General features: G+C 36.9%; 1 protein-coding gene across 1 annotated transcript in view; it reads right to left on the bottom strand.

The window, feature by feature from the left end:
* Positions 1 to 23,904, bottom strand: part of TACR3 (tachykinin receptor 3) — a 114,446-nt gene that overhangs the window by 43,667 nt on the left and 46,875 nt on the right. Inside the window, 1 exon segment of the mRNA NM_001082055.1 lies at positions 22,860 to 23,010. Within this exon segment, the coding sequence (NP_001075524.1) occupies positions 22,860 to 23,010 (151 nt within the window).

Genomic DNA, 23,904 nt, shown 5'->3' with positions numbered 1-23,904 from the left:
TTCTCTTTATATACAGAAGATCAGTTTAGCATATATTAAGTAAAGATTTCAACAGTTTGCACCCACATAGAAACACAAAGTGAAAAATACTGTTTGAGTATTGGTTATAGCACTAAATCACAATGTACAGCACATTAAGGACAGAGATCCTACATGAAGAGTAAGTGCACAGTGACTCCTGTTGTTGACTTAACAATTTGACACTCTTGTTTATGGCATCAGTAATCACCCTAGTCTCTTGTCATGAGTTGCCAAGGCTATGGAAGCCTTTTGAGTTCACCAACTCTGATCCTATTTAGACAAGGTCGTAGTCAAAGTGGAAGTTCTCTCCTCCCTTCAGAGAAAGGTACCTCCTTCTTTGATGACCTGTTCTTTTTTCACTGGGATCTCACTCGTGGAGATCTTTCATTTAGATGTATGTATTTTTTTTTTTTTTTTTTTGCCAGAGTGTCTTGGCTTTCCATGCCTGTAATACTCTCATGTGCTTTTCAGCCAGATCCACGTGCCTTAAGGACATCTGCCATTCTATGGGTCTGCTGTGTATCTCGCTTCCCATGTTGGATCGTTCTCTCCCTTTTTGATTCTATCAGCTAGTATTTGCAGACACTAGTCTTGTTTATGTGATCCCTTTGGTTCTTAGTCCTATCATTATGATCAATTGTGAGCAGAAATTGATCACTGGACTAGTGAGATAGCATTGGTACCTGCCACCTTGATGGGATTGAATTGTTTCTAACTCTACTGTTTGAGGTAAGTCAGCTTGAGCATGTCCTGAATTGCACATCTCTTCCCTCTCTTATTCCCACTCTTCTATTTAACAGTGATCACTTTTCAGTTAAGTTTCAACACTTGAGAATAACTGTGTATTGATTACAGTATTCAACCAAAAGTATTAAGTAGAACAAAGAATACTAAGAGGGATAACGTATTAAGTTGTTCATCAACAGTCAGGGCAAGGGCTGATCAAGTCACCATTTCTCATAGTGTTCATTTCACTTTAACAGGTTTCCTTTTTGGTGCTCAGTTAGTTGTCACCGATCAGGGAGAACATATGGTATTTGTTCCTTTGGGACTGGCTTATTTCACTCAGCATAATGCTTTCCAAATTCCTAACAGGGATCACTTTTCAGTTAAAATTTAAACACCTAAGAATAATTGTGTGTTAATTACAGAGTTCAACCAATAGTACTAGAACAAAAAAAATACTAAAATGGATAAGTGTTTTCAACTTCTCGCTCAAGTGCCAGTATTTAAATGTTGAGAAGTTTTATATAAAAATCTAGAATGTAGGGCCAAAATGGCCAGGCCAAGCTATTCAGAGAGGTCGTGAGAAGGAACCAACCTTCTTCTAGTGTTGAGATAGAGAGGCAGGGAGTGAGAAATTTGAGACCAACTCACACATTAGTTTTCAATTTCTTGTGAGACATTGTTTATATGAAGGAGGTTATTTTATACTTGATCTTCAGCCTTTTAATTAGCATATTTACCTTTTGAAGGACCTGATATTTATTATAATTAATATTTTCATTCTGATTCCATTTATGTGTGTAATTCCTCTTGTATGCATTACTTTCAGTTCTCTGAAGGATGCTCTGTGCCTTTGCAGAATTTAAATGTGAAGCATGAAAATGTTTCTTTAGAATGTCAGTGAAAATTATTTTCCTCATCTGGGCTTATATAGCCGCAGCAAAAGGCTTTAGAAATTCCTATTTCAGAGATTTGTATAATGCTGCCACATCTTGTTGGGCAGTGATGCAATAATGAGGCAGAAATAATCCGAGGATAATACCCAAGAATCAGAAGTTACCAAGGTATCACAATGTATTATTCTACCAGTTTTAAATATTTCCAAGAAAAAAACAGATTAAACACAGTTTTGAGGGGCATATAAATGATTTTAAAAAGTCATAAATTTGGAAAGTCACTGTGTAAAATGTACAGGGTGTACATCTTACAAAAATTATACAACAATTATACAAAAATTATATAGAAAATATAACCTTTTTGGGTGCTACTTCCTAAGGACAGTAGCTGAAATCTCTCCTCTAAAATTAAAATATAAAGAATATGAAAAGACACCTGAAAAGATTTAGAGCAAATAATTGAAAACATGTAAATAAAGCATGTGTACAACATGGAGTGACAGGAAATAAAACACTTTTCTATTTATAATTCCCTTCTGAGCTGAAAGAGTAAAACTGGTCATAGGGAGGATATTTTGTTTGCTAAAGGGTAATGGATATAGACAGGGATTTGCAAGTTGAGTTACAGGAAGAGTGACAGAGCTTAAATCGTAGAAACAGAACTAAGTTTTCTTTACAAAGTTAGAAGGAAAGATCCAAGATGGCTGAATAGGGTACAGCCACACAAACTTACAGTGCTCTGGGATATGAAAGAAAAAAGGACTACATTTCCAGGGCTCTGACTGATGGAAATTTTCAACGAAGAAGTCAAAACAAAAACAATGAAGACTCCATGGGACAAGAGAAGACAAACACTGCTGCAGCCAGCCATGCAGGACAGCCTGCTGCTGGCTGGGAGCCACCATCTTACCACATCAAGGTAGGAAAAAATTGCCTTGCACCCTGTGCTCCCAATTTTAGCTGAGAGGGGATTCTGAAGTCACCCACTTGACTTTTCCTTCAGCCTGGGGAACTTACTGAGGTCTTAGCAACTGCTGGGCTTGGAGCAGGGAAGCATTACTGCTTTTCTTCCAGCCCCCACCTATGCAGAACATCATATTCAGCAGCAAATTGTTGTTCAGCGCATCTGTTATGCTCCCATCAGCATTGTAGGTCAGTCAAGACAACATGTGGGGCAAAGGACAGATCCCCTGCATTCTGCAACTTAGGGAGTTTATGGACATTAGCCCCAGAGCTATAATCATGCACTCTACATGAACCAGGGGCATTAACCTTAACTTCTGGGAGCTAATACCAGAAGGATCTAGTAAAAAAAATCTGCCCCACCTTGGGAGATCTGGGTAATAACCCCATTATAACCTGTACCACCAGCACTATAACAATGTATTCTAAAATTTTGGTGCTATTAGTATCTACCCAGTAGACATAGGAAAGAACCTACCTGAATCCATCTCTCTGGACTCATATCCTGCAGGGTAAAATCTCTATCGCTTGTAGTCACCCTGTGGGACTGCAACAGGGTCCCATTCACATCCTCTAGTCCTGGATTAGGACTTCTGGTATTATGTGCCAGAGCACCAATTGGACTCTCCTAGTAGGACCTGAGGAAGGGTCCATCATATCACACAGTCCTAGAGCCACAGCAATTGGTGCCACAAGCCTTAGGATCACTCAGGCTTGCCAGTAGGGCAAAAGGGCAGCCACCATTGTCTGCCTCAGCACAAAGTTTAAGGCCCTGGCTATCATAATCATCAGGGACACTGACACCAAACTCTAGTGGACCAAAAGTACACACCCAAGGAGACTCTTATTCATCTCAAAGCCACACTTCTATCCCTATCCCTATGAACTGCAGCAGATAAGACCAATGTGTCACTTATAGACACAGCTAGCATTATGACAAAAAAGCTCAGAGAATATACTCTTGGGCAAATGTAGAACCAAAGCCAAAGAAACAAACCAAGTGATAACCTGCATTCCAGCTAAACCATAAACTCCAAAACAACACAATACTCATCCAGAATTAGATCCTGAACTGAAGGAAATCTATGAGCTAAGAGAATGCAAAACAAGGATTGAATAGAAGCTCAATGAGCTGCAACAGAACACAGATGGACAGATTAAAGAAATGAGGAAATCAATGAGTGATATGAATGAAAATGTTACTAAGGAGATAGAACTCATTTAGAACCAAATAGAAGTTTTGGAGATTAAATCTTTAATCAGTGAGATAAAAGATATGATTAAGAGCTTTAACAGCAGAATAGACCAAGTGGAGGAAAGACTTTCTGACCTTTAGAACAAGGAATTTTGAAATAACCCAATCAGAAAAAAATAAAGAACAAAAAAGAATGAAGAAAGTGTATGCAAAATATGAGATCTCATCAAATGACCATATATCCATATTATAGGTAATCCTGAATGAGAAGAAAAGTAAAAAGGCATGGAAAACTGATAATAAAAGTTGAAAATTTCTCAATTATTGAAGGAGACATGGATATTCAGATACAAGCAGCTCAAAGAACACCAAGCACATTCAACAAAAAGAGGTCTTCTCCAGGGAAAATTTTTGTCAAATTGTTAAAATTAAAGACAAGGGGAGAATCCTAAAGACAGGAAGAGAAAATTGTCAAATTACATATAAAGGACAGCCAATTAGAATAAACACGAGACCTCTCAGTGGAAACCTACACACCAGAAGAGAGTAGGAAATATATTCAAGGTCTTAAAAAAAAATCCCTTCCAGAATAAGAGAGGGAAGAGATGTATAATTTGGGGCATGCTCGGGCTGACTTGCCCCAATTGGTAGAGTTGGAAACATACCAGGGGATTCCAATTCAATCCCATCAAGGTGGCATGTGCCAATGCCATCTCACTATTCCAAGTGATCAATTTCAGTTCACAATTGATCATAATGAAAGGACTAAGAGTCAAAGGGAGCACATAAACAAGTCTAGTATCTGCTAACACCAACCGATAGAATAAATAAAGGGGAGAGTGATCCAACATGGGAAGTGAGATACTCAGCAGACTCATAGAATGGCGGATGTCCTAAATAGCACTCTGGCCTCAGAATCAGCCCTAAAGGCACTCGGATCTGGCTGAAAAGCCCATGAGAGTATTTCAGGCATGGAAAGCCAAGAAACTCTGGCAAAAAGATCTCTGTGAGTGAGATCCCAGTGGAAAGAACAGGTCTTCAAAGAGGGAGGTACCTTTCTCTGAAGGGAGGAGAGAACCTCCACTTTGACTATGACCTTGTCTAAACAAGATAAGAGTCGGAGAACTCAAGGGGCTTCCATAGCCTTGGAAACTCATAACTGGTGCATAGGGAGATTACTGATGCCATAAACAGGAGTGTCAATTTGTAAAGTCAACAACAGGAGTCACTGTGCACTTACTCCTCATGTAGGATCTCTGTCCTTAATGTGCTGTACACTGAGGCTTAATGCTATAACGAGTACTCAAACAATATATTTCACTTTGTGTTTCTATGGGGGTGCAAACGATTGAAATCTTTACTTAATGTACACTAAACTGATCTTCTGTAAAAAAAAAAAAAAGAAATTATCAATTCCCAACTTGACTCTCACTGGGATTAAACATGACAATAGGTCTGATCTGATTTCATCATCATTTAAAAAAAATCATCTATTATTTTTCACTTTATGTTTCTGTGTGGGAGCAAACTGTTGAAATCCTTACTTAATGTATACTAAGCTGATCTTCTGTATATTAAGATAATCAAAAATGAATCTTGATGTGAATGGAAGGGGAGAGGGAGTGGGAAAGGGGAGGGTTGTGGGTGGGAGGGACGGTATGGGGGGAAGCCATTGTAACACATGAGTCGTACTTTGGAAATTTATATTCATTAAATAAAAGATAAAAAAAAATCCCTTCCAACCAAGAATATTATATCCAGTGAAGGTATCCTTTAAAAATGAAGGACAAATAAATTGTTTCCCATATAAGCAAAAACAGAGAATTCACTACCGCCAGAGCAGTCTTACAAGAAATTCTGAAGGGCATCCTGAATTAGAAGTAAATATGAAAACAATAAAACACATGCACCACCAAATTCGGTAATAGAACAGGTAGGTTCATTGTACAATCAACAAAGTGATAGGTCTTAGTTCTTAACAATATTAACCTTGAATGTAGATGTATTAAATTCACCAACCAAAGACTTAAGATGGCTCCATGGATAAAAAGCAGCCCTACTATATGCTGCCCACAAGAAACTCACTTCAAAAAGATACACACAGACTGAAAGTGAACGCTTGCAGAAAGATTTACCAAGCAAATGGAAACAAAAAGTGAGGTGTCCCTATCCAGATATCAGATAAAACAGACTTTAAATCTAAAACTGTAAAAAGAGGTAAAGAAGGACATTTTTTTTTGATGAAAGTTTCAATTCAGCAAGAAGACATAAACAATCACAAATATATACAGAAAATACTATTACACCTAGGAGAGATATACTCCACTACAATAATAATGGGTAACTTCAATACCCCACTCTCATCAATGGACAGATCATTCAGAGAAAAAAAAATCAATAAAGACGCATCAAAGTTCAAACATACTATCGAGTAAAGGATGTAAGAGACTTGACAGGACATTTACTCAACAGCTACAGAATAAGCACTCTTCCTCAGCACTTGAAACATGTTCTAGGGCGTATCACAGATTAGGCTACAAATGAAATCTCAGAAAATTTAAAAAGACTCAAATCATACCATGCATCTTCTCATACCATAAAGGAATAAAACTAGAAATCAGTAATAACAATAGAGCACTCATAAATACATGGAAATTAAACATGCTACTAAATGATCAATTTGTCATAGAAGAAATTAAAAAGGAAATCAAAAACTTGCTTGAAATAAATGAAAAGAAAACACAACATATCAAAACCTGTAGGAAACAGCAAAAACAGCATTAACAAGGAAGTTTATACCATTAAATGCTTTCATATAAAAAAGAGAAACATCTCAAATTACTGATCTAATCACATATATTGACTAAAAAATGAAAGATCAACAAATCTAAAAGTTCATGGAAATGATAAAATAAACCACTACCCAGACTAAAAAAGAAAAAGAGAAAAAAAACCCTCAAAGTTAAAGAAGAAAAACAAGACATAAAAACTGACACCACTGAAATAGACTCACAAGAAACAACTATGAAGAACTATATGCTAATAAACTGGAAAACCTCAAAGTAGATAAATTCCTGGATTCATAAAACTAAGATTAAATCAAGTAAATATAGACAACAAAACAGACCCATATAAAGCAATGAGATTTAAGCTGTAATCAAGTCTCCCATCAAGTCCTAGATGTAATGGCTTTACTACTGAACTCTACAAAAACATTCAAAGACTAACTCCAATACTCTTCGAAGTATTCAAAATATTAAACAGGATGGAACACTGCCAAACTCTTTTATGAGGGCAGCATTACTTTGATCCAAAAACCAAACAAGGACAGGATATGAAAAGAAAGCTACAGATTTTTTATCCTTAACATAGATGCAAAGATTCTCAACAAAATACTAGCAAATCAAACTCAAACCACATTAAAAAGATCACACTTCAGGATCTAGTGGCATTTATCTCAGAAATTCAAGGGTGAGTTAACATTTGCAAATCAATAAATGTCATAAATTGCATCAGTAGAATGAAAATAAAAACCATATGGTCATCTCAATAGATTCAGAGAAAGCATTTCAGTAAGATTCAACAGCACTTCATGATAAAAACCTTCCACAAATTAGGTATAGAAGGAATATTCCTCAAAATTTTACAGGTTATATAGCACAAACCAACAGTCAGTATCATACAGAATGGGAAAAAGTAAAAGTATTTCCCCTCACATTTGGAACAAGACACGGATATATACTTTCACCACTCTTGTTCAATTTAGTATTGGAAGATTTAACAAGAGCAATTATGGAGAAGAAAGAAATAAAGGGCATCAAAATTGGAAAAGAAGAAAGCAAATTATCCATGTTTTCAGATGACATGATGTTATATATGGAAAAACCTAAAACTCCACAAAAACTGTTAGAAAATGATAAACCAGTTGAATAAACTTGCAAGTTACAACATAAACATACAACAAAACAGAATCTTTTTGTATGCTAGTGATTAAATCACAAAAAGTGAAATTAAGACAGAGATCTCTTGGCCGGTGCCGTGGCTCACTAGGCTAATCCTCCGCCTGCGGTGCCAGCACTCTGGGTTCTAGACCTGGTTGGGGTGCCGGATTCTGTCCCGGTTGCTCCTCTTCCAGTCCAGCTCTCTGCTGTGATCCGGGAAGGCAGTGGAGGATGGCCCAAGTGCTTGGGCCCTGCACCCGCATGGGAGACCAGGAGGAAGCACCTGGCTCCTGGTTTTAGATGGGCGCAGCGAGCCAGCTGTAGCGGCCATTTGGGAGGTGAACCAATGGAAGGAAGACTTTTCTGTCTCTCTCTCTCTCTCTCTCACTATCTAACTCTGCCTGTCAAAAAAAAAAAAAAAAAAAAAAAAAGACAAGACAGAGATCTCATTCACAAAAGACCACATACACAAACTCAAATATTTAAGAAATAAATGTAACCAAAGAGATGAAAGATCTCTACAAATGAAAATTATCAAACATTGATAAAAGAAATTATCAAGGACACACACAAACAAAATATAAAGATATTCCTTGTTCATGGATCAGAAGAATATCATTAACATGTCTATACTACCGAAAGCAATCTATAGATACAATGCAATCCCTATCAAAATACCAATGGCATTCTTTATAGAGTTAGAAAAAGCAATCACAGCACAGTGAGGTAACTATATAGTCCACAATAATGTAATTATCTGTTATATACTGTAAGAAGACTTAGGAGAGCTGGTAGACTCAACATAGAAGGATATGGAAATTCTGATTAGAACGCTTACACATATACATGTGTAGAAATATTGCATTGTACTCCACAAAAATTTACTGATTTACTACCCAAATGCCTGCAACAGTCAGGACTGGCCCGATAGAAGCTAGGAACAGTCTTGTTTCTCCCATACAGGTGACAGGGTCCCAACTACTTAAACTATTACCTGCTGCTTCACAGGTACACATTAGCAGGAAGCTGGAATCAGCAACAGAGCTAGAACTTGAACCAAGGCATTGTGTGTGGTATACAGGTACCCTAGGTGGTGTCTTAATTGGTGCATTAAATGCCTGCCCCTTGAAATTATTCTTAAATGAGGTTTAATTGTAAACCAAAGAATTATAAATAGTTATTAAACAATATGTCATTATTGAGTAAAGTGAATATTTTTTTTTTGACAGGCAGAGTTAGGGAGAGAGAGACAGAGAGAAAGGTCTTCCTTTTTCCATTGGTTCACCCCTCAAATGGCTACCATGGCCGGTGCACAGTGCTGATCAGAAGCAAGGAGCAGGCACTTCCTCCTGGTCTCCCACGAGGGTGCAGGGCCTAAGCATCCCATATGGGTGGCGGTTCTAGTCCTGGCTGTTCCACTTCTGATCCAGCTCTCTGGTATTGCCTAGGAAAGCAATAGAAGATGGCCCAAGTTCTTGGGCCTTTGCATCAGCATGGGAGATCCAGAAGAAGCTCCTGGCTCCTGGCTTCAGATTGGCGCAGCTCTGGCCCTTGCAGTCATCTGTGGAGTGAACCAGCAGATGAAAGACCTCTTTCTCTCTCTGCCTCTCTGTAGCTCTGCTTTTCAAATAAATAAATCTTAAAAAAAAAGAAGTGTACATTAAAAACTATTTAAGGGACAAGCATTGTGGCACAGTAGTTTAAGATGTCGGCTATGACACTGGCATCCCATACGAGTGCCTTTTTGAGTCCTGGACACTCCACTTCCCATCCAGCTCCTTGCTAACACTCCTCCAAAAGTAGACGAAGATATCCCGAGTGCTTGGGTTCCTGCCCCCATGTGGGAAACGTGGATGATGTTATAAGGTTTAGGCTTCACCCTGGCCCAGCAATGGCTGTTGCAGCAATGTGTACCAGTGGATGAAGATCCTTCTCTGTCTCTGTTTCTCCCTCTTTCTCTGTGGCTCTGCCTTTCCAATAAATAAATAAATCTTAAAAAGTAACTACTCAATCCAGGTAAAATAGGAGAACATAGCTAACACTTGGAGATGAACATTAGTGTTAGAGACAATAATGTTTGTAGGGATTTCCTATGTCAAGTAAAATACAGAAAATATTCAAACTAATTCTGACAGGAAGTTCATCATGCTAAAAGTTGCATTAAAAGCTGGATGAATCCTCATGAAGAAAGAAGAAAAATAGTACCTTGAATTGTTAGGACCAATATATTTCCAGAAGAGATTACACAATGAAGGCAGAAGACCATTTTAACATTACATATGAAATTTAACAATGGCCTGTCCATGCAACTACAGTTATCCATATATAATCAAAAGAAGTAAGATGTACTATGGGTTACATGGGAAAAAGTGATTGTTTATTTAAGAATTTGTTTTCTTAAAATTTATATATTTTATGTGTGTTGTAGATAAGTCTAAAAAGTGTTAGCATGGGGATATTATTGCTTCATCCATCCTCTTTTGCCCTTGAAAAGATCTTTTACTGGTGTTAACTATAATTTACTTTAAGTGTATACAAGGAAATATAAAGTCAACTAATTATTTGTCTGGGTACTAGATCAAATTCCCCCACTTATTGATACAATAATATTAAGCAAGTTAAACCCTTTGATCCCTGCTTACATCAACTATCAAAATTGAGGCAGGAAGACCTAGAAAAACTAAATAGACCAATAACCAAGACAGAGATTGAGACAGTAATAAAGACCCTCCCAGCACACACATACATACACACACACAGCCCAGGACCAGATGGTTTCACTGCTGAATAATGTGTTAAAATGTTAATGTGGCTATTAAATTAGCTATTCTGTGCATATGTTACTAACAGTGCTTAGGCATTTATCCTTATTATAATTTAAAGTAATTATCCATTTTAGGCAAAATTGAGCATCTAAAGGAAAATATATCTAGATTTCATAATACTAATGGCAAATTGAAGAAAAGTAGAAGATGTCCATGGGATTTATTTTTTACCACATATTTCAATAAGATGATTTCCATCATCAATTGAGTCTTTTTAACAAATAGCTAGCTGGTTTCTCGAGCACGTTGTCTTAGGGCTTAGTTACTCCATAGGTTAGGTGTATTTTTTATCTTATGATCACAGATTCCCCCAATCTCAGTCCTTTTTCAAATAGAGTCTGTTAAAATAGAAGCTGGAGAAAGCATTTAAGTGTTGGTCAGTACCAATCAATCTAGCAGCATGCCAAACAAATAGCTATAGACACATTTGCTGACAAAAGGTCAAAGCTAGACGAATGCACACTGTTATCAACACAGGACACATGATCGTCATGCAAAAATAGGAATACATGAACACAGGTGGTAGCAACCTTCTTTTGAGAGCACAAAAATAATTGCCTGAACTATTGGTTATCAACTCATCTTTTTCAAATATCTTATTGACCTATTATTAACCAATAGCCTATAGAGGGAAAATGCTAATGAATTTTTCTGCATTAGTTGGAAATATTTCTACTTAGAAATAAATAGCAGAAATAATGACATAACTATGAATAGAAGCCAACGGTTATGTTATAACATTTTTTCTCTGCTTCTCTGAACTGGGCTCCCAGAGGCTGGGGAGTTGAGATTTGTGAGGAAAGGGCAGGAGTGGTGAGCAGAGGAATTTGTTCCCCTGATACCCAGAGGTTTCTCATGTATGTCCAGTTACTGTACCATTCATAGGACAGAATGGTCTTATGAAAATTTCTAGTAAGAGTACAGAACGGATTGATATGGAGCACTGTTCATAGATTATCTGCAGTTGTCACCCTCCTCAGCACAAACTGATGCCTATTTCCAGTTACATATGAACTATTTCTACTTTGCTGGATTCTCAAAGTGAATTCATCTTCTTCAGCCAAAAATTGCTTGGTTTTTCACAGGCTTTCTATTTTTCTGTCAATAATGTTCTCATTTTCTCAGCAATTGATTCTTGAAGTAGAATTTTTTTCATTTCCCTTCTCTCAGTCTGCACATCTAATCACTCACGAAACTCTGATGGTTATTTCAAAGTCTTTTACACTGATCCCTTTCTATTTCACTTTTTCCTTCAGCTTCAACTTTCTTAATTGTGTATCACTATTGTAAGACAAAACATTTCTTATTTAACCTAGGGCATTTTTGTAAGTATGAATGAGAATCTAGATTGTGTGCTACATATTTTAGAATTGGGAATTTTTGTCATAGATGTTTATCTAGTTTCAGACTCTATTACTGGTCCCTTGCTTTACCCCCTGTAATGCTGTAGTGCACACATGTTATATAACTATGTTCATATTTAGGTGAGCCACAGAGACAGGATTACTACATATGAACAGGGTACTATATGATAATATGAATATTCTCAGGTTCAATGTTTCTGTGATTCTCCACATTTCTTCTTGTACTAGCAATCCTGTGACACACTTGCCTTCATGTAAGTCAAAGAACATAATTGTTTTCTCTTTCCCTCAACTATGTAGGGCTTGGGGCAGAAGGAGCCCAGGAGGACAACTGCAAAAATAATTTAAATTTAGTTTGAGGACTCCATGCTGAATTGACCTTAAGTGTGGGTGTTCCCACCCCTACTCCCTTGCACAATATACCACTTGCAGACAACCTAAAGTCTAATCATGAAGAATTCTTCCAATCTTTGCTGGACTTAATATAATGTGGTGATTGGTTACTTGTGTGGGGTCAAAGGTAGGAGGGAAAATTTTGGCTGTAACCAAAAATCAACTTCATAGAACCAAGTAGGAAATTTTCAATAGGTTTAGCCCACTTATATTTGTGGCCAGGAAAAAAATGATTTTATACAGCTCAAATAAGTCACTCATGCACATGCCTGATTCACATTAAATGTTGAAAACATACTTGATGAATCTTAATGATGGTAATTTCTAGTTGCAAGAGAATTTAGAGGCAGTAGAATCATTTTTAGAAATAAGCCCAAAAAATTAACTCAGAGAAAAGTGGCGATTCTAGCAATATTGGTAGCAATATTGAATTATTGTACCAGATCTGAGTCCCAGTTCTCTTTCCTCTGCATCATGAAAGCTTTGTCTCTTTTGTGTAATATCATGATCTCTCTTTCCTACCATGGTGTGTTTGTCTCCTTTTCCCACCTTTGATCCCTCCCCTTCTATCCTTTTCTCTTTCCTTCATGAGCACATAAAGCTTCATGCTTATTCAGTTTCACAAATCCAGACATTCTTAAAAAATAACTTATATTTTTATCTTTGCATCTGTCTGCTGTGATTCAACAATGCATATTAATTATTCTTGAGTTGTCTTAGTTGCAGTAAAACCATTACTTGATATCAGCATGATTTATGGTATTACATTAACTAAGGATAATTTGTTAAGGGAGTTTGTTTTTTCTCCCAGTATATACTAAAAGGAATTTTTATTCCTAAAAAAATCTTCTGAACCTAATATAAACAAAAAATACTACATACTTTTGAGAACTTATAATTTTTAAAGATTTCTTTATTTGAAAGTCAGAGTTAGAGAGAGGGGAGGGAGAGAGAGAGAGAGAGAGAGAGGTCTTCCATCCATTGGTTCACTCCCTAATTGGCCGGAGCTGCGCCAATCTGAAGCCAGGAGCTTCTTCCAGGTCTCCTACACGGGTGAAGGGGCCCAAGGACTTGGGCCATCTTCTACTCTTTTCCCAGAGAGCTGGATTGGAAGTGGAGCAGCCAGGTCTCGAACCAGTGCCCATATGGGATGCCGGTGCTTCAGGCCAGGGTGTTAACCTGCCGCGCCACAGCGCCGACCCCGAAAATTTAGTTTTTGATGACAGAAATAGATTTTACATTAGCACACATCACTTTGGTAAATACATTCAATGGCACCTTACTGACTTTTTTCTAAAAAATATTTTGGCTGCTGGCACTCAAATGGATTTTTACAATGATCTCTGGTGATAGAAAATAATTTTGCCCTATAAATGATGTAAGTCTTCTGATTAGTTTAACCTACAAATGCCTTTTAATTCTGAATAGATTTGTGTTACTTGTATTAAAGAGATAATTACTTTACCTTATTTACTTTTCTACATTAAGTACAAAAATATCAGTGTAATACATAGATTAAAATAAGTCTTTAGAAGGTATATAATTGTTCTATTTCTTCATTCACAAAATAAAATAATAGTACCTTCTTGGTTGCCAGGATTCTACTGGCTGATCCATCAAACCACATAAGTCAGTACCTGACCTACAATAAGAACTAATAAATGGCAGTTGTGCTTAATAATTTTCACAAGCATTAATCTTGTATTAATTATTATTATTATTATTATTATTGACAGGCAGAGTGGACAGTGAGAGAGAGAGAAAGAGAGAAAGGTCTTCCTTTGCCGTTGGTTCACCCTCCAATGGCTGCCACGGCCGGCACGCTGCGGCCGGTGCACCACGCTGATCTGATGGCAGGAGCCAGGTACTTATCCTGGTCTCCCATGGGGTGCAGGGCCCAAGGACTTGGGCCATCCTCCACTGCACTCCCTGGCCACAGCAGAGAGCTGACCTGGAAGAGGGGCAACCGGGACAGAACCCGGCGCCCCGACCGGGACTAGAACCCGGTGTGCCGACGCTGCAAGGCGGAGGATTAGCCTAGTGAGCCGCGGCACTGGCCAATCTTGTATTAATTATAATTAGGCTTACTTTTGTCTCATGAATACATCAAGGTAAGTACAGATTGTATTTGTGTATTCATGAGCATTATTTATCAGACACTTTGAAATAGGTATTATCTTGATCTATCCTCATACGATGCTTAAAAGATTTTCAATATTTTATAACAAGGAAATGAAAGATATCAAGATTCATCTTTTCCCCTTTATAGAACACTGTATAGATATGGATGTATATTTGTTAGGTATGATGTAAAAAAGGCAAGGAAATCACATTGGCTGTTTTCTCACAAAGGAAATTCCTACCGTGGCTCAATTCAGCTGAGATACAACATGTAATAACAATTAAAATAGGGAAAAATGTGCATTTCCCTAGTGATTAGTGATGTTAATCAATCCTTCACATGCTTGTTGGCTATTTGTATACCTTTTTTTTAAAAAAGTATTTATTCAGTTCTTACTTAAAAATTGAGTTATATTTTCTTGCTATTGAGTAGCTATCCTTCTATATTTTGAATATTAATCTTACCACTGTATGGCCTGTAAATATTTGCTCATAATTGGTAGTTTCTATCTTTTCTATAATTATTTCTTTTGCTGTGCAGATCTGTAGTTTGTTATAATCACATTTATCTGATTTTACTTTTATGACTTGTACTTATGGGATCAAATTCAAAAATTCATTATTTAGACAAATGTTCTGTTTCATCCTATGATTGCTTTTAATTGTTTTAAGTTTCAGATTATTACATTTAATTATTTAATCTCATTTGAGTTGATTTTGTGTATGGAATAAGGGACTATTCTTCTGCAAGTAGATATCCAGTTATGTCATCGCCAATTATTGAGTCAACTATCTTTTCCCCATTGCCTCAGCTTGGCATCTTTGTGAAAAATCAATCGACTGTAAATGCACATGTTAATTTCTCAGTTTTCACTTCATTCCATTGATCTATGTGTGTGTTTTAATTACAGTGACATGTGGATTTGATTACCGTAGCTTTGTAATGCATTTTTAAACCAAGTAGTGTGATACTTCGAGATTGTTCCTGTGGTATATGAAAAAATGTTCAACATCATTAAATCATAAGGGAAAGGCAAGTTAAAATCAGTGAGATATCATCTCACATTTTTTAGAAGGGCTATTAAAGATGTAGGTTAATGACTGTTGGTGAGGATGTGGAAAAAATGGAACCCTTCTACATTGTTGGTAGGATGTAAATTAGTACAGCAATTGTAGAAAATATATGGAAGTTTCTCAAAAAAACTAAAATGAATATTAACTAATGAACCAATAATCACATTTCTCCATATATAGCTGTTATATATATATGGAGATATATATTAAGAGATATCTGTTATTCCCTGTTTGGTGCAACCTTATTCCCAATAGCCAAGATATAGAATCAAGTAACACTGGCGCCGCGGCTCACTAGGCTAATCCTCTGTCTTGCAGCGTCGGCACACCGGGTTCTAGTTCTGGTCGGGGCGCCGGGTTCTGTCCCGGTTGCCCCTCTTCCAGGTCAGCTCTCTGCTGTGGCCAGGGAGTGCAGTGGAGGATGGCCCAAGTCCTTGGGCCCTGCACCCCATGGGAGACCAGGATAAGTACCTGGCTCCTGCCATCAGATCAGCGTGGTGGGCCAGCCGCAGCGCGTCGGCCGCGGCAGCCATTGGAGGGTGAACCAATGGCAAAAAGGAAGACCTTTCTCTCTAACTGTCCACTCTGCCTGTCAAAAAAATAAAAAAAAAATAAATAACATATATACCAATAAATGAGTAGGCTGAAAATGTGGCATACAAATATAATAGAATATAATTTAACCTGCAAAAAGGCAGGGTATTGTCATTTGCTGCAACATGAATGAAACTGGAGGATACTATGCCAAGTTAAATAAACCAAGACCCAAATGACAAATTCTTCATGTTCTCACTTATATGTGGAATCTAAAAAATTCAATCTTAGAGAAACAGAGACTAGAATGGTGACTACCAGAGGATGAGTGTGGGAGAGGGGAAGAGAGGGACATTGTTCAGAGGGTACAAGTTTTCAAATAGATATGTACATTTTTTGATACAGCATGGTTATAGTTTCTAAATTATTTTTACTTTCAGTAATTTTGAATGTTACCACCACATAAAATGATGACAAGTATGGTGACATGATGGATATATTAGCTTGGATTAACAATTCCACAAAGGTTATATGTTGTATATCTTTGTAAAACTCAGATATTAGATAATAAATGTACAGATTTTGTTTACAGACTATGAATTCACTGTAAAATACAGGTAGCCATATTTATATATCTAATTTTCTGCAACATGATGCCTACTATCCTCCACAATACAGGTATATATATTCACACAAAAATGCCTAAAGTGAGAGCTGATGCTGAGAGCAGGTCCATGTGCTGGAAACTTTTGAGTCTTTAACATACATCATCTCGTCTGATCTCTATCCAGTCACATGAGTAGAGGTTATTATTTTCACTTCATTGTAGAAGTACTGTCACCTCTCTGAGGCTCAGATAAGGTGTTTGCCCAAGGTATGTCCTAACACAAATATTTCAGCTTGGTACAATGACTACAATCATCTGTTCCCAGCCACTATGTTCTGAGTAATATAAAGAATGCCATTCATTTACTCATCTACCAATCCGTATTTCCCTTACAAAGTATTTATTGTTTAATACTTTCAAAGGTAGTAAATATAATCACATTTCTTAAAACTCATTTTAAGAAAAATAATTATAAATATTAAATGTAAAATAAGAATAGCTAAGAAAATCCTGAAAAAAAATGAGTAAATGGAATATAAAGTTATCCTGTCCGGTAGTAGGATGTAATTATGTCTTCCTTAATTTAACCAGTGTGGTAATGATGCATGAATAGTCAGAGCATATCTGCAGAATAAAAAGTCCTAAATCTCAAATATATATATATTTGAATTTCAAATAAGGTAAATGTGACATTTTAAGTCAGTGTTGAAAAGGATGGATTCAATACAATTATGTTGCAAACAACATAGAAGCATCTAGAAAAATAAAGTTTGAGGCCCATCCAACTCTTGCAAATAGACTTCAGATGGATATAAATTTTAAGTAACAAATACATTATAAAACAACCAGGAGAGTCTGATTAAATATATTGTATCCATATAGTGATTTTATAAAATATACAGTAATTGATATGCTTTTCAATTGTGGTGTGCACCTGTGTGTGGAATGTAAATCTTGAACAATTGAGAACTAACTAGCATTGTTACAGATTTCCTATCCTAAAATTTACTACCTAACAGGAATCCATGGTGTCTCATTCCATCTTCTCAGGACTGTAATTACAGAGTGAGAAACACTAATGGGCCATCCATAAGAAACTTTTTCAAGTGATTGTCAAGCACTCAAACTCTGTAGAGATTTCTTCCTGAAGTGTCTAGCCTTTCTCATCTTTTAAAAAAAGGTGTAATCACTTCCACTTCTCAACTATTAAAAGAAAATCAAAAGGAAGCAGAAAGTTTCTAGGCTTTTCAAAGTGATTCCCACCCACTGCCACACATGAAAGCATGGAAAATATTTAATCAAAGGGTTGAAACCAGGAAGTATTGACAATCAATGTCGAGGTCCAATGTAGGAGACTCTGATTGCAGGTTAGAGCATAGGGTGGGGAAGGTGAAGTTACCTGGATGGAACAAGCAGCTATCAGCTCTCTAAGCTTTACTGTTTCAATTCAAAACATTATATGGTAATATCAGAGGTCTCAGGTGTTTCTTGATTTTTAGTTCTTTTAGGATAATGAGGATTTTAAATAATCAATGGTATGTTTTCAACATATCATGCTGGGTTAAAATATTGTGTGATTTCAGAAATACCTAAGGCAGATACGTTCTGATGATATTTATTATTTTATCAAGCAAAATAGGATTTTTTTCAAAGTATATGGCTGAAAAATTGGCAAATGATTATATGTAAAATTTATACAATTTTTATTGGGGGAGATATTTCATGGTAGATAATAGGAATTTAAAAAGATATTTTCTGTTCTTGACATTCATTTCCCTAGAAAACTTATTACTTAAATGTTTATTTCAGCACTTTGGCCTCAGAATCAGCCCTTAAGGCATTTGGATCTGGCTAAAAAGCCCATGAGAGTATTTTAGGCATGGAAAGCCAAGACACTCTGGAAAAAAAAAAAAAAGCCATCAAAGAAGGAGGTACCTTTTTCTGAAGGGAGGAGAGAACTTCCACTTTGACTATGACCTTGTCTAAGATCAGAGTTGGCAAACTCAAGAGGCTTCTATAGCCTTGGCAGCTCATGTCAAGAGCCTCAGGTGATTACTGATGCCATAAATAAGAGTGTAAAAGATTTCCACAAAGAAAGTTACAAAACACTTATGAAAGAAATCAAAGAAACATAAAAAATAGGAAAATACCCTGTATTCATGGATTGGAAGAATTAGTATTACTGAAAGTCCATAGTACCTAAATAAATCCACCGACTCAATGCAATTGCCATCAAAACACCAATGACCTTCATCACAGAAGCAGAAAAAATAAAATACTCAAAATTCATATGAAACAAAAGACCCTGGACATTAAAGTAATTGTGAGCAGGATAATCAAGCTGGAAGCATCACAATATCTTATCCCAAAGCGCACTATAAAACTATAGACATTGAAAGAGATGATACTGGCATAAAAATGACATACAGCTCAATAAAACAAGCAGCCCCCAAGTCAATCCATGTCCATACAGCCAACCAATCTTAGACAAAGCTACCAAGAGCATACACCAGAGTCTTTTCAACAAATAGTGCTGACAAAACTGGATCATACATGCAAAAGAAATTAATTTCCACCTCTCAACATACTCAAAAATCAACAAGATTGTGTGAAGACCCAAAAATAATATATGAAAACATGAAATTGATAGAAACAGGGATACCATTTCAAAACATTGATGTAAGAGCAGTGATTTCTTTTAAAAAGTAAGATCTCTGAATCAAACAAACAAACAAAAAAACAGAACTAGATAAATGGGACCACATCATGCCCAGAAACCTCCACATAGAAAAGGAAAGCATCAACAGTGAAGAGACATAGAACAGATGAAGGAAAACATTTGGTAGTCACCCATCTGACATAGGAGCAACTAAAAAACTTGACACTCCTCAAAAAGCAACCAATCTAAGAGAAAATATGCAAAGCACCGGAGTAAACATTTCTCAAAAGAAGAAATACATTAAGGGCTGGTGTCGTGGCATAGATGGTAAAGCCACTGCCTATGATGCTAGCATCCCATTTGAGCATGGTTCAAGTCCTGGCCGCTCCACTTCCCATCCAGCTTAATGCTAAATTGCCTGGGGAAAGCAGAAGATGGCAGGAGACCCAGATGAAGCTCTTGGTTCCTTGCTTCAGCCTGACACAGCCTCAGCTGTTGTGGCCATCTGGGGAGTGAACCAGTGGATGGAAGATCTCTTTCTTTACGTCTGGCTTTCTCTCCCTCTCTGTAACTCAGATTTTCAAGATAATACATTAAAGAAAGAAAAAATACAAGTGGCCAAGACACACATGAGAAATTGTTCAATATCACTGACCATCAGGGAAATGCAAATCAAAACCACAATGAGGTATTACCTCACCCCAATCAGAATGCTGTTGTGAAAAATGCTGATGAGGATGTGGTGAAAGTGTAACTCCATGTACCCTTAATGGCAACACAAATCCATGTGGCCACTGTGCAAAATAGTTTGGAGATTTCTTTAAAAATTAGAAATGGATTTGCCATATGATCCAGCAATCCCACTATTAAGTATACACCCAAAGACATGGACTCATTGTATTAAAGGGAAAACTGCTCCACCATGTTTTTAGCAGGACTGTTCACAAAAGTCAAAATATGAGGGCCAGCGCTGTGGTGTAGTGGGTGAGGTCACCACCTGCAATGCTGACATGCCAAATGGGCAGAAGATCGAGACCTGGATGCTCCACTCTGACCTAGCTCTCTGCTTATGGCCTGGGAAGGCAGTGGAAGATAGCCCAGGTGCTTGGGCCCCTGAACCCACCTGGGAGACCTGAAGAAAGCTCTTGGCTTCAGATTGTCCAGCTCCAGCCATTGTGGCCAATTGGGAGTGAACCAGTGGATGGAAGATCTCTGACTCTCTGTAATTCTGCTTTTCAAATAAATAAATCTTTTTAAAAAAGTCAAAATATGGAATAAAGTAAGATGTCCATCAGATGAATGGACAAAAAATATGTATAAATGTAGTATTATTCAACCATAGAAAATAATGAGGCCCTTTTATCCACAGGGGTAAAAAAACAGGAATAAAATACATCATGCTAAGTGAAATAAGCAGAAACATAAATATGATTCTCCCTCAAAAGTGGATTCTCAAAATGAAACCTATCTGAACAAAGAATGCTGATTACAAGAGATTAGAAGGGGTGGAGTAACACAAGGAGTTTGGATTTAAAAATAAGGGAAGTTGGGTGTGCCTTATGGCTTATGGATTATGATAAATATACTGATAGAAGATGTTAATAGTAGTGGCTGGCCTTGTGGCTCAGTGGGTTAAGCTGCCATCTGAGCAGCAGGCATCCAACATGGGAAGGCTACTGCGTTTCCCATTCAGACCCCTGCAAATGTACCTGAGAAGACAGTGGAAAATGATTTAGGACCCATTTTTTTTTTTTTTGCTTTTTTTTAACATTTTATTTATTTGAAAGGGGGGAGAGGGAGAGGGACAGGGACAGGGACAGGGACTTGGGCCATTCTCCCAGGTGCATTAGCAGGAAGCTGAATAAGAAGTGGAGCAACCCAGACTCAAACCAGCATCCATTGGAATGCTGGAGTTTCAGGTAGTGGCTTTACAAGCAATGCCACAATGCTGGCCCTTATACTGCTCTTTCTAATCAGCTATGGAAACAGGTTACCTTCACATGCACAAACTGTCATATGCATGTCATAGGCATGTCATTGTGCTCTTGTTTACCTAGTTCCTAATTGAGTTATTTAGTGTTCTGTCTTTATTTGCATATTCTAATTATCATGGCCACCAAGAGCTCCTATTCTTGTTTTCATCAAATCTAAACTTGCCGGTACTGAGGGCAAAGATCCATGGCCTGTCCTGGAATCTTCCCTCCAGATGGAGATTATTTTCTTCAGCACAGGTGGAGTGTGTGCACTCAGCCAATGTTAATGCCATCTGCAACCAGTCCATTTTTCAATTGATCAACTAGTAGATCATAAGACTATAAAACATTTTTCTGGTTTCTTAAAAACATTGTTTATGGCATTTCCACAACATAAAATTTTTATTTGAATATTTATTTTATTTCTTTGATTGGGACATGAAGAGGGATAGAGAGTGGAGAGAGAGGTATGGAGAAATGGAATGAGGAGGAGTAAGGAGGGAAGAGATGAGGAGATGGTAGGGAAGGAAGGAGGGGAAGAGAGGGTCAGAGAGAAATCATTTTAGCATGTGCTGGTTCACTGCCCAAATGTCTGCAATAGCTAGGACTGGTCTGGGCTAAAGTCACATGCCCTTGAACTCAATACAGGTCTCCCACGTAGGTGGCAGGGACCCAACTACTTGAGCCATCACTTGTTGCCTCCCAGGTGCACATTAGCAGGAACAGAGGATTGGGAGCAAAGCTAGGACTCAAACCTGGGTGCTCCGATATGTGATTTGGGCATTTCAAGGGACACCTTTAAATTAACATTTACAGAATTAGGTGGGAGCCTACCTTGCTCCCACCCATGCTCCAAAACTTCCTTATCCTTCCTCTCTTAATTAAATTTTACAATGATATACTTTCAGTTTACTTTATACTCAGAAGATTAACCATACAATAAGAGTTCAACAAATAGTAAGAAGAAAAAAAAATGTTCTTCATTTAGTTTTGAAGGTGAACAATTTTCAGGAATGTCCTACACACAGAGATTTAGGAACATAGTGATTGTCATCCCTAAATCAAATAAATATTATGGCTGGTCAAGGGGAAGAACAGAGAAACGGACAGAGACAGAAGAGGTAGAAATTAAGGAGTTATACCACTTTCAAGGAGAAATGTCATTCTTGGGATAAAATAAGCTTTGGGTATTTAATAGACAGAGACACTGTTCAATAAAAGTAAAAAATGATTGTAGTTGAAGAAATATGATTAACTCAGATTACATTTGAAATGAATTTCAGAAATTTCAAGTGGAGTAATTGAGAATACTCGGCAAAATCTGCTTTAAAAAGCCAAACTGCAAGCAAGTAACTATTCTATTGCAGACTAATATTCTAATACTCTACATGGACAGTGGTGTATAGAAGAACCCCCCAGAAAGGTAAAAATGTTTAAAAGACAAAGAAAAGACAATTAAAAAGTCAGAGTAGATACTCAAGTAAATTATATGAAAATGCACAAGTTTTTTTCCCTCTGTGATGTGACACACTTTAGACAAATGCTAGGTAAATTACATGGAAGGTACCTTTCTTTTTGCCTTTAGCTGCTCGTGATACTTGTCACATGTATCTCCTGGGATCTCTCCTCCCCACAGCGTGATTCCAACAATGGTGTATGTGATACCCATGATGAGTAATGGGAAGCAATACACCAGTATGATAACAATAATGTGGTAGCTACAAGAAATAAGAAAAACACATGCTAAACAATCTATTGGGATGAAATATATATTAGTTCTTTAAATCTTAATTAAAAATTTCAAAATTCTATAATTTGTTTATATCCTCATTTCACATATACATCAAAATAACCTGCCAGTGTCACCTGTGGTCATGTTTCAAATGCTATCAGTTGACTTTTGCCAATTTTACTTCATATAGACAAACTTACCTCAGATGAATAGTGTTCATTTAAACTACACATGTTCTCTACCTAGAAATGGAGTCTGAAAACTTTTTCTCTGCTTGATGTTGTGCTTGGTGATTCTTGTGCTAAACTAATTAAATTTTTTATGAGAAATAGGGATGAGACAGAATAAAGTAACCAACTGAATTATATTGCCCTGTGTAGCACTGCTCTATATAGTCCTATAACAGACATATTTAAAATAAATTGGTTTTCATTGAAAAGAAAAACCAATTTTAGAAAATCTCAGCCACATTAGACACACATGTTATTTGACTATGATTTGAGAAAATCAAGTAAAGATACGTACACACATTGTATTGTTAATTTGGTAAATCACATGAAGCTATATAAGTCATATCAAAGTCATGTTATAAATTGTCAAATTCTATGATTTCATCTATTTTAATTACAAGTATGCAATTAGGAAGGAATATAAGGACATCCCCTAATTTAACAGTATGAACAGAATTTTGTAAAATTACTGTGGCTTTTATTGTCCTAGGAAGCCTCTAAAGTAATTAGTTAACAATAGTCTTTTTAATACATGTGTTTTCTTTGTAAATGAATTTTAAAATTTGCATTCTGGTTTCCTTGTAGCTTTATAAGAATTGATTTTAAGCTAGTGGAAAAGCATTTCAGTCAACAATTTGAGGGTGATATTT

This window comes from Oryctolagus cuniculus, chromosome 8, assembly GCF_051225735.1.
Source record: "Oryctolagus cuniculus isolate XC-2025 breed Fujian yellow rabbit chromosome 8, ASM5122573v1, whole genome shotgun sequence".
NCBI lineage: Eukaryota > Metazoa > Chordata > Mammalia > Lagomorpha > Leporidae > Oryctolagus > Oryctolagus cuniculus.
The sequence above is the reverse complement of the archived record's forward strand: the minus strand, read 5'-3'. Positions and strand labels throughout refer to the sequence as shown.